At 41.4% G+C, this 15935-nt stretch overlaps 1 protein-coding gene across 1 annotated transcript in view; it reads left to right on the top strand.

Moving 5' to 3' along the window:
* F13A1 (coagulation factor XIII A chain) overlaps positions 1–11077 on the top strand; it is a 190190-nt gene extending 179113 nt beyond the window's left edge. Inside the window, exons 15-16 of the mRNA XM_006766094.2 lie at positions 3294–3430; positions 9227–11077. Coding sequence (XP_006766157.1) covers positions 3294–3430; positions 9227–9380 — 291 coding nt within the window. The 3' untranslated portion in view covers positions 9381–11077. The remainder of the gene's footprint in view (positions 1–3293; positions 3431–9226) is intronic.
* The last annotated feature ends 4858 nt before the right edge of the window (positions 11078–15935 follow it).

Genomic DNA, 15935 nt, shown 5'->3' with positions numbered 1-15935 from the left:
TGCCCCCCTACCCTCACCAGCCTTCCCGCTGCAGTTTGACAGTCTAAAACAGAGATATTTTAAATGGAAAAATTTAAAGAATCAGGGCCATCAAACCTGGAAAATAATTTAATAACACCGAGTATACATATGCTTTATCCTTTTCTCTGGTTCAAGAAATAGCTACCCTTCTCTAAGGTGAATACACATAAAAGTGTCTTCTTGATCTAACTCTCTGGATTGCTAAAGGCTCCCTTTACTTGAGGTTTTATGAGAGCAAGGAAATCAGAAACATAATTATGCTGATATGAAAATTATTTTTACAGCATTAAAGAAAAGCAGTGCAGATTCCCTAAAAAAAAAATTAGATTTGAACAGACATTTTCAGCCACAGTGGTCATCATTCGCAGCATTTCACAGATACCAGAGCATGGCACACCATTCAAATAAACACTCAATATGAAAATACTGTGCCTATGTTCCATTTTCCTCAACAGAATGAGGGGAAATATCCCCACTTAAATTCCTAAGCAGAAAATAGTGATGTTAAATTTTGGGCAGGCTTTTACATTTGGTTTGGTTTGAGTTTTAAGGCTCATTATCATCTCAGTAGTTAGGCGAAGGAAGTTTAAATTTGGGTATAAGAGACAGATGTCAGGAAAGTGACACCAAGTCCTTGACAACTGCAAAAGAAGCATTCCCCAACCTGGAAGGGGCCTCTTTTTTCATCCTCCTACCCCTTCCAAGCCCCTTCTCCATCCCAGGATCAGGAAAGGCTGGGCAGTATTTATATACTCCAGCTGCAGCTAATTATAGAGATAATCTCTGGAAGCAACCTGATTAGACATGACATGAAATTACCCAGAAGACTTAATATTTTAATCATATTAATATCTAAAGCCTACCCATGAAGGCCCAAACACACAGGCCAACTTTTCAAATACCTGATTTCCCCCATCACTGTCATCAGTGACCAGGAAAGATGCACATGGCTTTCCACAGCCGGATCTTCCCGTGGTGCTCACCTCCCAGTGTGGAGATGGTTCTCATCCTGGAGCCCCTGAGCCCCTGAGGGCCATGCAGCGATCACAGGGGTCTATCCAAATGAACCTCCTAAAACTACTTGCAGTTGTGCATGTCTCATATTTGTCACTGTATAAATCTGTGTGGAGGAAGAATCAGTAGATATTTTCAGATGTTTTAAGGGGCTTGTGCTCAGACTTATACAAGTATACAGGAGGCAGATGGCTCTAAAATATCCCCCCCCCAAATTAAAATGATCAGAGCAAATAATGTTACCAGTAGTGTCTCTGAAGGAGCCCTACTTTCTCGAATTTAGATAGTTTTTGTAGATGTTATCTTTAGTTTGTATTTTTTTAATGCAAAAAAATTTTTTTCAAGTTAAAGTAGACAGGCTCTACCGCCTGAGGTGCTAATGTAATTGTTTGGGGAGGGCCTAGACCTCTATAATTTTAAAGTTTTCCAGTGATTCCATTGAGTATGCCAGGCTGGGGACCACTTACTAAAGTGCTACTCACACTGCCTGGCTCACAAGCCATGCTCGGTGGTGACAGCTGCTGTGGTCACCATCATGGTCACCGTCTGCTCCACCCCTGATTCCTGTGAGCCTGCTCTGCACCCAGCCCACCCCGGGAGATGGGGAATCAGCTACAATTTTTATTTTTCTTACACATTTAAAAAATCCCATAGATATAGGTTTAGTCTCAAACTGTATGTTCTAGATTAAAGCCATGAAGTTCTATTCTTGACTATAGAGTCTTCTTCTCTGGGCAGTGTCCTTCCCCTTTCATTAGAAAGTCTCATTTCCACATGACATTTTCTATATGACACACACTGCTTAAAGAAATAAGGTATAATAATGACTGGGTTGTTGTATAGGAAAATCAAATAACCACTAAATTCCTTTTTTAAGCAGTCAGCCTAATTGAACAATATTTACTGGGCATTGGCTAGATATTGGAGTAAAAAGTAGGCTAGACTATAAGGTGAATAAGACAAACTCCCCCAGCCTGGCTGGTGTGGCTCAGTGGTTGAGTGTCAACCCATGAACCAAGAGGTCGCTAGCTCAATTCACGGTCTGGGCACATGCCCAGGTTGTAGGCTCGATTCCCAGTAAGGGGTGTGCAGGAGATAGCTGATTGATGATGTTTCTCTCTCATCGAAGTTTCTATCTCTCTGTCATTCTCCCTTCCTCTCTCTCAATAAAAACATTAAAAAAAAACTCCCCCAAGCTTTGCCACTTCAAAAAGCAGGAGCTGCAATGCATTAGCCTTTACCATGTGTCATGATGCTTTATATGTACTATGTAATCCTACCCTTTTATTGCAATGAAGGACTTTTATTATTATCTTGTTCCCAAATAACTTAGTGCTTTACAGTTCCATCCATAGGATACACAGCCCCTAAGCAAACAAGCTAATGCTAAAGGCACCAGGACATGTTCCAGCACATTGTGTTGGTGTTGGGAAAGCATGTAGTTCTGGGTGTGTGGCACAGTGCGGCACAGAGTAAACACAACTACTGGTAATAGCATTCCCTTAGGTCACCCCATAGAAGTGTCAGTCAGTTCAGAGCCAAGGAAACAGTCTCAGAGAGGATGAGGAAGTCACAAGACCCCACTCTTAGGAAGTGTTGAAGTTGGCATTGAACTCTGGCATCTCCTGCCAAACACCTGATCCTGCTGAGATATGGATAAACTCACCCACAATTAGCTTCTCCCTCTCCTGACTCAGATGTTGTAGCTGCAAATGAAGTCTCTTCTGACCATTTTAGTGTCCAGCCTCCTCTCTTCAAGTTCAACAGTGAGGACTCCCTCTTTGAACATAGTTCTTTATAGTGTTTCTAATAGTGAGAAGGCACCGGCTCCCTGGAGCATTTTTTCCTCTTGAACTCGGAAATTCCCCAAGTCCTGGCAAGAAACCTGAGCCCTATCCGGAAGCAGAGTTCATCTGGCCACCCTCACCACGAAATCTGTTACTACACCAAATGCGTTTCCACCGCCTGCTGACAAAGAGCAGCCAGTAGCCAGGCTATTAACCTGAGTTCTAATTAGGGTGGTTTTTATAATGAGGAAAAGAGTGTGGTTCTAATTAGTAATTTTCCATCTTTTTCTCAGTAGGTATCTCCCAGTCAAAGCAATAAGCTATCTGCATCGCACTGGTTCCTTCCCTTGCCAAAAAATAATCCTACTGCAAAACAGAAGCAAAAGTGAAGATGGTTGAGGACACAGGAGAGCAGAAAGAGGTTTTATGTGCCGCTAATGAGCTGTGTTTTCCCCCCAACTCTTCTCTCAGGTCCGTGGTGCTCAGATGGTTGGTTCTGACATGGTTGTGACAGTTGAGTTCACCAATCCCTTAAAGGAATCACTGAAAAATGTTTGGATACGCCTGGAAGGTCCTGGAGTGATAAAACCAATGAGGAAGATGTTCCGGTATGTGCTGAAGGGTTGTGGGAAGGTGACATGGGGCTGTGGGACATTTAGTTCTCCGTCTCTTTTCCAATCTTACATATAATTCCCAATGAAAATGTCTCAGAAGCTGCCACTTCCTTACTGGCATTTCTGTGGGCCATGAAGTAAAAATAGGGTTGGTTTGATGAAATGTCCATCACTTAATTCCTAAAACCATCCAAATGAGGTGGGTACAAGTATTATCTTCCTTCGGGAGGAGAGGAATTTGAGGCTTTGAGAGGTCAACTGATTTATCCTGAGGTGCACAGCTTATAAGAGTGACACCAAGATTCAGACTCAGGGTGGCTGATTCCAGAACCAAGTGTCTAGCATTTTTGTGCCTTACCACTTCCTCATGTATCAATTCTACTAATGTGTCAAATATGTTACTAATAGCATTTATGTCAAATCTGCTATTCTGTAAGTGTTCCTTTTCTTGGATTATTTCTTCCCAACTCCACCTCCCAGACTTCACCAGCCCAAGCACTCAGGAGAATAAAGGTGAGTCTGAAGAGTTCTAGACTTTGTTTCCTAGTCAGGGAACCAATGACTACCCCAGGCCCGTAATAATAGAAATGAAAGTCTGCTTCATTCCAACCTAGCACCTTCAGATTGTGCCAGACAGTTCTCAGCTTCTTTGGCTTCTACTGATAAATACCGTCACCCACAAAACAGACCAGAATGCTCAGCTAGCACTAATTGTTAAAAAACAATTGTACCTTTTGATCCTACCAATGGTCTGAATTCTGTCATCTGGAGCTATACACAAAATAAGGCCCATCTCTCTTCCATCTAACTACTTGCAAATGTTTGCAAACAACTGTCACATCTTCCTTAAGTCTTCTCTATACCTGCCCTGACTTTATTCCTCTCTCCTCTAATATGGTTTTAGCTCCCTCCCTCTCCCACATCCTCCAATTTGTCAGTATTCCTCTTAGAGTGTGACACCCAGAATAGATCCCAATCTCTGAGGTTTATTACTTTCATTTCTACCACAAATAAGTCCCTGTCGGCATCAATCAATCTAGCAAATTTCCTGTGGAGTGACCTTCTAAGGTATAGAAAGGGAGGTGGAGGGCTTTAGAAACTGCCTGATGACCAGATTCATTGGAGATTGTCCCAATGTCCTTTATAGAAGCAACCCTGTTTTGTAATCTGTGGGACAACTACAAGGCCTCCTTCACCCCTTCTGGGGCACCTTTAAAAACCAATTTGCCCACTAAGGGCTCCCTGCATTTCTTTCAAATTACAGTGCTCACAGCTTCTGCACACCAGAAGAGATGCCTGATGCTGGTGGATGCAATAAACAGCAGAGAAAATAACTTGAGTGCTTAAAAAAAATGCAAGCACAAAACCTAACAACCTTCATGTGCTAATAGGAAAGTTGCAGGAGGAAAAAAAAAGAATTAGATTAGAAGTCAACCGTAGCTTGAAGGAGAGGTCAGCAATAATAGCCCTGCTTTGTCAGAAACCATAGTCTCGCTCTCTCTTTCTCGCACCTTCCAACCTGAATCAGATGCAAGAATCCCTTGGCAAAGTGAAACGTTTCTTCTTCAGCACAACCACCTGCTGAATTCAATTTTTGCTTCTCAATCAGTAACCCCACAAGCTTCATCTGAGGGTACTTTTGCACCTTTACTCCTGCTATCTTCATATCTTGGCTGTGCCAAGAATCCCACCTTGATCGAAAGCCAGTGCATGAAAGAAACAGTCTATGTGTTAGAAGAAAGAGTACTGCTCACACAGTACAATGACCCACTACTTGGGAGGTATAAGGCTCAAAATAGGTGCATTGATTATTGTTAATATCTGACCTTGGGGTGGGTAAAGTAGAGTGAATAGGAAAGGATGAAAGAGGCTAGTCCTTACCTGGGCATTAGGCAAATGTCCCACCCACACTCTGCCTTAAGGTACTATTACTAGTTACTTCAATATATTGGTCTATGGCAGGTAGGTAACAGACAGGACGCCAGTTCCTCCATCTCTCATGGGAATTCAGATCCGGGGGAGGATCTCTCCAAAGTCAGGCAGCTTTATATTTCAGAAACTGTCAAAAATTGTAAAATATATATATATATATAATCTAGTGTAGGCTTGGGACTTTGGGGAGAGCACTGCTTTATCCACTTCCTCCTGACTCCAGCACACACCTTCACAACCAAGAACTGAGCCAGCGATGCCCACAGCCATATTGCCAGATAGTTAGAAACACTCCAGAGTGCCCTCTGCCGCCAAGATCTAGTCTAAGAGTGGCAGGTCTATATAAGGACTTGGGCTCTTGAAAAGGACAATTCTGTAGAAGCAGAATCCTTCACAAGGCTGAGTTCCTTTCTAGGCCACACTCGAATAGTAAAGGGAGTCACCACCCCGAGGTCCACCCACACCCCTACAGGGGTCCTAGAGGGTAAGGTGTGTCTTGCTCAAAACAGTGGGTCTGGAAGGTAGGAGTTGGTTGAGCCGGGAATTGAACTAGGAACAAGGAAGGCAGTGGGTGCCGTGTCATATTCCTTGATCAGGGTATAAGCTAACTCTGCTCTAAGAAGGTTTACCTTCCTGCTCTTCCCCCACCTCCTCTCACAGAATCTCAGCTTTCAAGTTTCTGCACTTGATATTCCCAGGACATAAAATAATTCATCTTCCAGATTCATTTTTCTCTTTTAAAAATGATCAGGTTCAGGGAGTTATTTCATGAGAAAAGTTCCCTGCCTTTGTGATTTTGGTTTAAATGTTGAGTTTTTCAAGTAGGACGGAAGCTGAGGGCTAGACCCATGGAGGACAAAGCATAGAGAGTTGCAGTTTATTGTAATAATAATCCCATTTGCCCACATGTGTTCAAGATGATAAATGGCCAGCATATCCCGATGGCTCAGCACATTACCGAGAACCATTTATCACCACATCCATCCGCAGGCAAATAAGATTATTCCAGTATTACTCCACTTACCAAGGTGGGGAAAGGATTTAGTTCTCCTTTTCTGCATCTATTTGTCTGTAGGCAAATGCATACTTAGACATGCATGTGTGTCTTCATGTAGCATCTTTGTGTGATGCTCAGATATGATAAGTGGACACGTGTACATGCATGAGATACAGGTGTGCATATCATCATGTGGGCAAGTTTATGAGTGAGCACAAATAATGTGAAGCTCAGAGACTATAGTTTCGGTCTGAGGGAGCTACCTGCATTACATGGCTGCAGGCCAGGTCCCTGAACAAGATGACTATTTCACAAAGTGTTTCTGATTGATCACTTGGGGAAACCAGAGAAGGGAAAATGAATGGATTGGGGTAAAAATAGCCCAATTTATTGAGAAATAAACATCTCAAAACTATATTCTTATTGAACTAATTACTGCAAATTATGGATAGATAACTTTTTTTCCACATACAGGCAGGAGGAATCTACTGTCCTAAATTATTTTGCAGACAGTCCAGGCAGAGAAAATAGCAGCCACAAAAGTGATTGATAATAATAAAAATAACACCACATACCTAACACTTGGCACTTCCCATGCCGTGCCATAGTTCTAAGCACAGTACAAATATAAACTCTTCACACCCTGTTCAATATCCCATCATATCCACCTTTTACAGGCGAGGAAACCCACAGTGAGGTCAGTGATTTTTAAATCTTGAATCATAAAATCAATTTACTGAGTTTGAAAACTACATATATAGGTTATATGTGTGTCCTTTTCACTTAGTTTGGCTTTTCTATAACTGATTTAAAGAATTTATATAGTCGCATTTATAAAGAAAAAAATTATGAAAAGTGTTAGCAAATACCAAATTAATGGAGACATGTAGACTATCAGTGTAAAGTCAATGCCTAGAGCAGCTCCAAAGAGAGAGTTTCCCAAGGCCTCGGTGCCTTTCTCAGTTCACTGGCCACAGATATGACAGAGAAAGGGACTTCTTATTTACTAACTGGATTTCTAGGACTTGGGCCTCTTTCCTTTTTGTCCCAGAGGACACGCCCACAGCCAGTTGAAGTACATATTGTTATAGTGACATTTGAGAAAATTTTGGTTCCAATTTTACATGGCATAGGTCAAGCACAGGCATGTGGCCCATGTTTCTCCCTTCACTCTGGCTCTGTCTAAAGTGATTTGGTGTGGGTCCAACCCCGAGAGCAAATGGGAGCTCATGTGGCTGAGGCCCTTGAACCACTCCAGACTTCACAGTTCTTCCTTACAACACCTCCAACCACCCTGAGTCCAAAGCTACAGTGTTACCCCCAGATCCTTTGGTCCCCCAGGTCCCTCTACGATGCTAACAAAGATTCCCTCTTCCAGTCCCTGGCCAATCTATCTATGGATCTATCCACAGAATTCCTCTACACAATGCATTTCTCATTTCTGAACACAAGTACCCTTGTTGCGTCCCCCAGTGTGTCTTTCTTTTTCCATCATCCCTGACCATCGGGCTCTGTGGCCATGTAAACTTCTATATTTCCCTTTGGATCTCGGTTTCCTCGTCGGTAGAATGAGACCATTGAACTAAGTGATTTCTAACTGCTTTCCAACCCTCACATGCTGAGCCTCAGTACCCCCTGGAAATAATCAGATCCCGTACCCCTCTTTTCAATTCATTTCCCTGATGCTTTCCCAGAAAAGCACTGGCCCAGGGCCCCAAGCAAAGCCACCCAGTATGTGCCCTCCCTGAGAGTCAGAGAGCAAAGACCAAGAATCCTCCATGAACAGCACTTATCTGAAAAATCAAACTTGTGGAAAAGCAAGCACAGTGATCAAAAAGTCATCTTCTTATAGGGTATAGAATGAAATACAATATACAGTAGTAGAAAGAGCATGGATTTGGAAATCAGATAAACCTGGGTTCAAATCTCATCTCTGCCCATTAACAGCTCTGTGGTCTTATAAAAGTTGCTTTGCTTGTTTAATCTTCCATTTTTCTTAACTTTAAAATGTGTCAAATAGTATCTAGCTCAACCATTATACATATAAAACCTGCTGTAATCTCCTCCTGAAGCTGACATGGATGATATATGTGATATGCCCCAGAGAAGCTTAAAACCCCCTAAGCCTGATTGATCTCAGTTACCCACTGCAACAGGCTTGGACATGAAGCCTAGGAAGGCCTCAGAGCATGGGCTGCAGAGCAAGAGGAGAATATCAAGACCATCAAAGGCTAGGCCCTCTACCAGCAGGCAACTGACGAGGAGCAGAAAAGTACATGGGCAGAGGACCCAGTTTGGTGGTTGAAACAGGATTACGAATTACAGAGCATGCAGATACTCCGAGTCATTTGGCAGGAGGCAGGGTTATGATCTTGGGCCTGGGAAAAGGTCTATCCCAAGGAGGCTGGTGAGAACTAATCAGAGTGTTGGCACCTCAGCAAAGGCGCCCAAGAGATTCAGATAGGAGTCGAGTCCCAGATGGGGACTAGAGTGTCAAAGAATGAGCCAAGGCAGTTCAGTCACATTGGTGAGGCTACTATGGAGGCTTGGGAACAAGTTAGAGTTTAGTTAACTCGTGGGTGGTAGGACTCAGCCCAGCTCCACCATACACTGCGTGGACCACATACACTGAGAGACATGCTGATGCATCCACGAGGGAAAAACCATGGCCCAAGGGACTGTCACTGGCAGGCTCTGGCAGAGCTTCCTCCTTGGGGTTGTAACTAGTGGAACCAGCCGGTCTTCTAGCCGCCATCAACTGAGAGAAGAGAGCTGGGCTTCTCACTGCCTCCTGATCAAGGTGGGAAACTGGATCTGCCTCTGTGGGAAGTAAAACCTTTCCTCTCTTTTCATCTTTCCAGTGAAATCCGGCCCAACTCCACTGTGCAATGGGAAGAAGTGTGTCGGCCTTGGGTCCCCGGCCTCCGGAAGCTGATGGCCAGTATGACCAGCGACTCCCTGAGACATGTGTATGGCGAGCTGGATTTGCAGATTCAAAGACAACGTACTGTGTAAATGCACAGGAGGCTGAGATGGACCCAGGCACTTGGCCTCTTCTAGTCTTGGCTGAGGAAATTCTACTGCAAAAATAGTTAGCTCTTGCTTTAACTTAGTTGTGAAGACCCAGGCAGGACTGGACAGGGTGCCAGAGCGGGGATGCTGTGTATTTCAAAGATAGACTTGCCCAAACTCAGGCTATTCATAGTGGGAGCTAGTTTTTCATCGCTCTACCTTCCAAAGGATTCTGAGGATTAGCTTTAATTAAGCCCTAATTAAACTCTCATATCTCATAAGAGTAAAAGTCATCATTTATCATCACAAATGGCTGCAGCTTCAAATATCAGAGGACTTCCCTTAGCAAGGGGATTTGCTAAATACCTGGCCTCATGTAAAACAAGATTTCTGGTCCCCCATTCGTACTTTTATAAGGGTGATATACTCCCCCAATGGAGGAAAGCACATGATTCAGTCCTAAAATTCTATTTCCCTTTCTTAGAAGCAGGTTCTGCCCTCCGTGTCAGAATATTTTTCCCATGGATTGAGTACAACATCATTTGTCTTCTTGGCAAAGCTCAGGAAAGGTCTTTTATCTTGCACCTGCAGCAAAGCAACTGCCTGCCAAATTTCACAGATTTGCCTTGTGAGAAGATGTGGCCCCCTATTAACAAATTGCATTTGTGAGAAACTTAATCACCTAAGAGGAACTAAGAAAGCAGGTGCAATGCTCAGATCTATTAAATAATGCAGTTTTATGGTGCATTTTATAGGCGGTGTCACACCATGGCCTGATTAGCAGGAACTAATAGCCCTTACTTTAACCCTTTCTGGGCTGCAGTACAGGCGTACCTCAAACCACCACAATGAAGCACAGTATCCTAATAAAGTTTGTTGTAGTTGTTTTGCTGGTGAACGGTCTTACCTTCAATTTGTAAAAATTGCAAGGATGCCTGTACTAGAAATTAATGAGTCTAACTTGCAACGGGAGGAATCAGGAATTAGACTCTTTAATTAGTAATTAAACTTCACCTGTTTCTCTGGCATCATTTTGCATAATGATACTTTTTAGAGACAAAATATGCCCAACAATTTGGAGAAGCAGGAAGATTTAGTGACCAAACCTGTGGGAGGATGAGCAGCCACTAATTCTCTCCTGTCCTTCACATCACCCATGTTCAGACCTCAGGTCATCACTCAGATGCTGAGAGGGAATATGGACTCTGCCTTGCAAACAGCTAGTAGTACTGCAGACCCTATAACAGAGGATGCTGACATCATTTGTATTGTGCTCCGAGGTACTTATTTGCAAAGCTGATGCATGGTCAGAATTACCCCACTGATATGTCTAGGGTGTGATTTAGGTCAGTAGATTGTGATTCTTCAAAAACAAACAAAAAAGAGCAGAAGAAACCTGAGGGAGAGGCCAGAATGGAATTCTTAGTCTATGTAACCACATTTCTAAGTCATTGAGACTGTTTATGAGCTTTTAGCACCAGGAGTCCATGAAGGTAGCTAGTCCACTATGGGAACATCATACTAACTCTACTAAGTAATCTCCCAGCATTTGCCAAGCCTTCCAATACCCAATTTTAAAGTTAAAGGCATTCTGTGAGACTGTCAAGCCAACTTAATGTAGTATATTCTTATTAACTAGAATGTAATCAAAGCTTAAAATAAAGTTAACCTGATTGTGTTTGCATCTGCACAAAAGTGAATGCTTTGAATTTTCAGTATAACATACTACTACTCAATCGCTCAATAAATCACCCTTCATTAGTAGGTCACCCACCTGGACAAGAAGACAAGCATTTCTCGTTTCAAAAAATTGACCATAGTTGGTACTGATGTTAAAGTAAGTTCTCCTTGCTGCTCTCTCTATATTTTAACCACATTCACTGGAGGAAGAAGTTTACATATTTAGTTCAAAAACCAGCTTCTAGAAACTTTCTCATGAATGACCTCATTAATCATTAGGGTAAATCAGTGGACAAGCCAGTGTGAATACCTATCGTAATGAATAGTTGTCATAATGAATACCTTTTGTGGTCTTAAAACAGAGACAGAAAATATATGGCAAATATGCACAGGAGAGCCTTACATTCATGGTAGACATCACTCAACAATTGCAGCTCATATTGCACCTCAGAGACCTTCTCAACACAGTACTCCAGGAAGCTATTACCAACTAATTTGGAGTTGGCACACAAAACTTATGTGCTATGTCTACTTTAGAGCCAGTCCAACTCTTTTAATAGCTGAGATTCTATACCATATAATAATACTGTGGCTCTACAAATTATATTTTAGCAATGGTAAGCAATGTATCTTAGATAGCAGCAGAAGTTCTAAATTCTAGTTTCTGCCTATACTAGTCCTCTGTGCCTTTGAAAAAATCCTTATTTGCGTTTATGGCTTCAGTGGCTAAAGAGGGGTAACAATACTTACATTTCCACAAGGTTCTTCTGGGGAATATATCAAGCAAACCTTAACAACAACACATGCAAAACTATGGGCAGCTAGATGATGATAGATAGATGATAGAAGATAGATAGATAGATAGATAGATAGATAGATATTGTATGAATATATATGTATATATATATATATGGTTTTTTAAAAATACTTTTACTTCATCAACCTCTAAAAGGAGTAAATATAATTATTTCCAAACTGTTGATGAAGAACTTAAAAAGGTCTAAGAAGCCATGTGTCATGGCAAATTAAGCGGGGGCAGGAGTATGCAGTGAAATCAACCTCCGGTTTTCTATACACTCTTTACATCCCTTGTCTCCCCAGTTTTAAGACTGCTCATCTAAAACCGACTTCAAGATGTAGAGCTGCATATAACGAACAAATACATGCACAAATTTATAATAGTAATGTGGAGGGAAATAGAGTTTGTGCTAGACTCATTGGCAATTAAAAGGTACAGAATTCTAGGTGTAAGTTTATTTATTAACATCCATCCAATATTATTACAAAGTTAATAAGTAGTCAACCAACCCAACCATCCATTTATTCACCTTTTCTACCACTCAGCCATCCTCCCAAAATTCAGACAGACAGACAGACAGCCTTCCAACGACCTATCCATTCTTTATTCCAATCATCCATCTAACCACCCAACCATTCATTAATAAATGCATGCAAGAATGAATTTTAAAACTATTTATTGAATTTTAGGCATCATACTAGAGTTTAGGGATTCAAAAATGGAAAACCCATGGTCCATACCCAGAAAGAGTTCACAAGCCAGAGGAGGAGCCAAATGCATAAATCAAGTACAAAGGGATAGATGTTAGTACAATATCCCCAAAGCACCATGGAAATAAACAGAAAAAAGATGCATGAAAATGGCACCCCCAAAACCTGCAAGGATAATGGGAAAAGATTTAAACAGACTCTTAAAAAAAGAATAGGAGGTAAGTTGGAGATTATTTGACAAGAAAGAGCTCGTGTAACAGCCTAGAGGAAAGAAAGAGCATGGCCCTTTTAAAGAACTGAAATTAGCTTGGCATGACGAGGTGGGGAATATCCAGCAAGGGGAGGCAGAGCTTTTCATATTCACCACAATGATGCATGAAATCATTCATGAGAAAGTATCTGCAAAGATTCTTAGCCACAGAAATGCAGGTTTGCGTCAGAGCTAGAGCACTTCCAGGAATGAGAATTTGTTCTTCTGGGCCATGTTGTGGAGGGAGGCTAATAGAGGCTACTAATAACACACTGGATGCAGAACTAAAACATATAGGTGGGTCAAGGCCCAAAGAGTATGGTATAGAATACCTATCTCAGGTCAGTGTGGCAGATATAATGTGGCTGCATTTGGATTCAAACACGGGAAATGAGATGTAGACAAAGTGGAAAGGTGGCATGTTGGAGGGTGCTGTCCATTTCAAAAACTGATACAAAAGTGTGACAGACAAGTTCCTAAAATTTGGGTTCCATTTAGACATGACAATTACCATGTACAAGAAATGCTGAAGACCCAGGATCTTGTTCTGAGGGTCATGCTCACTTCTGTCTTGAAGGCAAAGCTCTCCAACTCAGTACCCAAGAAACCAACTGATTCTAGAGACACTTCTTCCCATCTTAGGGCAAGATTTTCCCTCTCTTCTCAGCACCTCAACTCATTTAGACTCAGTTTTACTTTCATAAGACTCTATAAAAAAGGAATACAGGACAACAATAACAACATCTTTTGAGTATGTCTGTCAGAAATTACTCTAAAAACAAATATAAATAAATGAGAAATGGGGGGAAAGCACCTCAGTTGCAGCAGGAAAACTTACTAGAAAATTGTGCTCACTCCAAAGACAATGGACTTTTTTTAAAAGATGCTTGGGCCCTAACCGCTTTGGCTCAGTGAATAGAACATCGGCCTGCGAGCTGAAAGGTTTGATTCCAGTCAAGGGCATGTACCTTGGTTGCGGGCACATCCCCAGTCGGGGTGTGCAGGAGGCAACTGATCGATGTTCCTCTCATCGATGTTTCAAACACTCTATCCCTCTCCCCTTCCCTTCCTCTCTATTAAAAAAAAAAAAAAAAAAAAAAAAAAAAAAAAAAAAAAAAAAAAAAAAAACACCTAAAAAAAAGATGCTTGCTAAGCTTACTGCTGATACAGTTACTGAACTCCTATTAATTTTCACATTAATTAATCATTGTTCTAGGACAACTAATTATCTAAGCAATATTTCACCATCCCTGAAACTAATCAAACATAAGGGTACTAGTGAATATTTCTATTAGTAAAAGCAAGTGCCTATAACACAGAAAGGATTCTTTCTCTTCTTTCTGATTTGAGCAAGTGGGCAAATATAGCAAGTGATATAATTACAATCAGATTTAGAATTTATCTTAAAGTGATAGAGTATCATCCTGGGCAATGTGGCTCAGTTGGTTGGAATGTCATCTTTGTGGGTTATCATCCCAAAGGATTGCGGGTCAGATTCCAGGTCAGGGCACATACTCAGGTTTAGGGTTCAGTCCCCAGTCAGGGTGTGTACAGGAGGCAACTGATAGATGTTTCTCTCAAATTCTCTCTCTCTCTCTCTCTCTTTTTCTCTTTTCCTCTCTAAAATCAATAAAAACTTACCCTTGGGTGAGAATTTTAAAAAATGCATGCAGGAGATTTTTTTTAGTCATAAAAGTATCAATAACCATCAGATATCGTTACTCCTCTCATTGAGAGGTGGGGTGCAACTCCCCTCCCCTCCCCGCGATTCTATATGGCCCAATGATTGCATTGACTGATGGAATGTGGTAGAAACAACACAATCAGTTCTTAGCCAGGACCTTGGGAAACTGACAACTTTCAGTTCTTGTCTCTTGAAATCCTTCTCCATCAAAGTCTTGAGTTTCCATGTAAAAGCTCAACTACTTTGACAATGTCATACTGAGGAATCTGCATGAAAATGTTCTTGTCAATCATTCTTGCTGAGCTCAGCCTTCCAGCTACTCCCATCAAGCCACCAGACATGACAATGAAGCTATCTTGGGCCCTGTAGACCAGTCCATCTACCAGCTGAATACCATCAAGTGACCTCAGTCAATGCCATTTAGAGCAGAAGACTCACTATGCCAAGCCTTACCCAAATTCTTGACCAATCAAATTTTGAGATATGTAAAATGATTATTGTTTTTAAGCCTCTAGGTTTGAGGTCATCTATAAAGAGTAAGACATAATTAGAGAGCACTTACTCTAATAATCTCAGAAAGGAGAACAATTTACTGACTAATACTATATACTTGCTTTAAAGAAATATCAGTGTTTTGATCATCATTTTTCCTTTCTGAAAAATATATAGATATGTAGAGTTTGTTGTTACTTAACAGCCTCCATAGATTTGAAGAGACCTAACATGTGTACTCCCAAGTCTAATTTAAGTATTGCTAGTGCCTTTAATTCTTCCTCTTAAACTATGGTTTTTCTGGATACTTCATCTCCATCAAGATTTGGTTAGATGCCATTAGGGATAACTTGAAGTTGAGAGAGAGGACAGAAAAATGAAGGATAGCATTGCTCTTTCACAAAGACTTAGAAAATAGGGCCACTCCATTGAGAACCTCAAAGAGGTTTCACATCCTCTACCACCCCCACAAAACCAGCATTCCCATGAACTGAAATACTAGGAAATAGTTAGTCTGGTCATTAACCTACATTCCATTTTTTTCTCCCTGAACATTTAAAAATGCCTTTATTTGCACAGAGATATACACTGATTTAGCTCTGTGTGAAATACAATAGAACAAAGTAATTTCTTTTTATGTTAGTTAAACCTAAACCAAAATTTGTGGTCACTACTACAGCTAAGTCCAATAATGGCCTAAAACCTGTTTCTGGTTAAAGGTGATTCGTAAACTAGACATAGAAGTAGGAAGTGTCATCCTTGTGCCACAGTTGATGGCATGACACTAAAATAGCCCTGCCCTCCAGAAATGTGTCCTCTGCACCCACCAGTGGTTGTAATGAGTAGCAATTTTCCTGCCCAGCCTCTCTTCTACAAGATTCTTTGTGCCACAGATGTGCCCCACATTTTTGTGCAATCTTTCATCAAAGCACCATCCAAAACC

This window comes from Myotis davidii, unplaced genomic scaffold (assembly GCF_000327345.1).
Source record: "Myotis davidii unplaced genomic scaffold, ASM32734v1 scaffold80, whole genome shotgun sequence".
Classification (NCBI taxonomy): Eukaryota; Metazoa; Chordata; class Mammalia; order Chiroptera; family Vespertilionidae; genus Myotis; species Myotis davidii.
The sequence above is the reverse complement of the archived record's forward strand: the minus strand, read 5'-3'. Positions and strand labels throughout refer to the sequence as shown.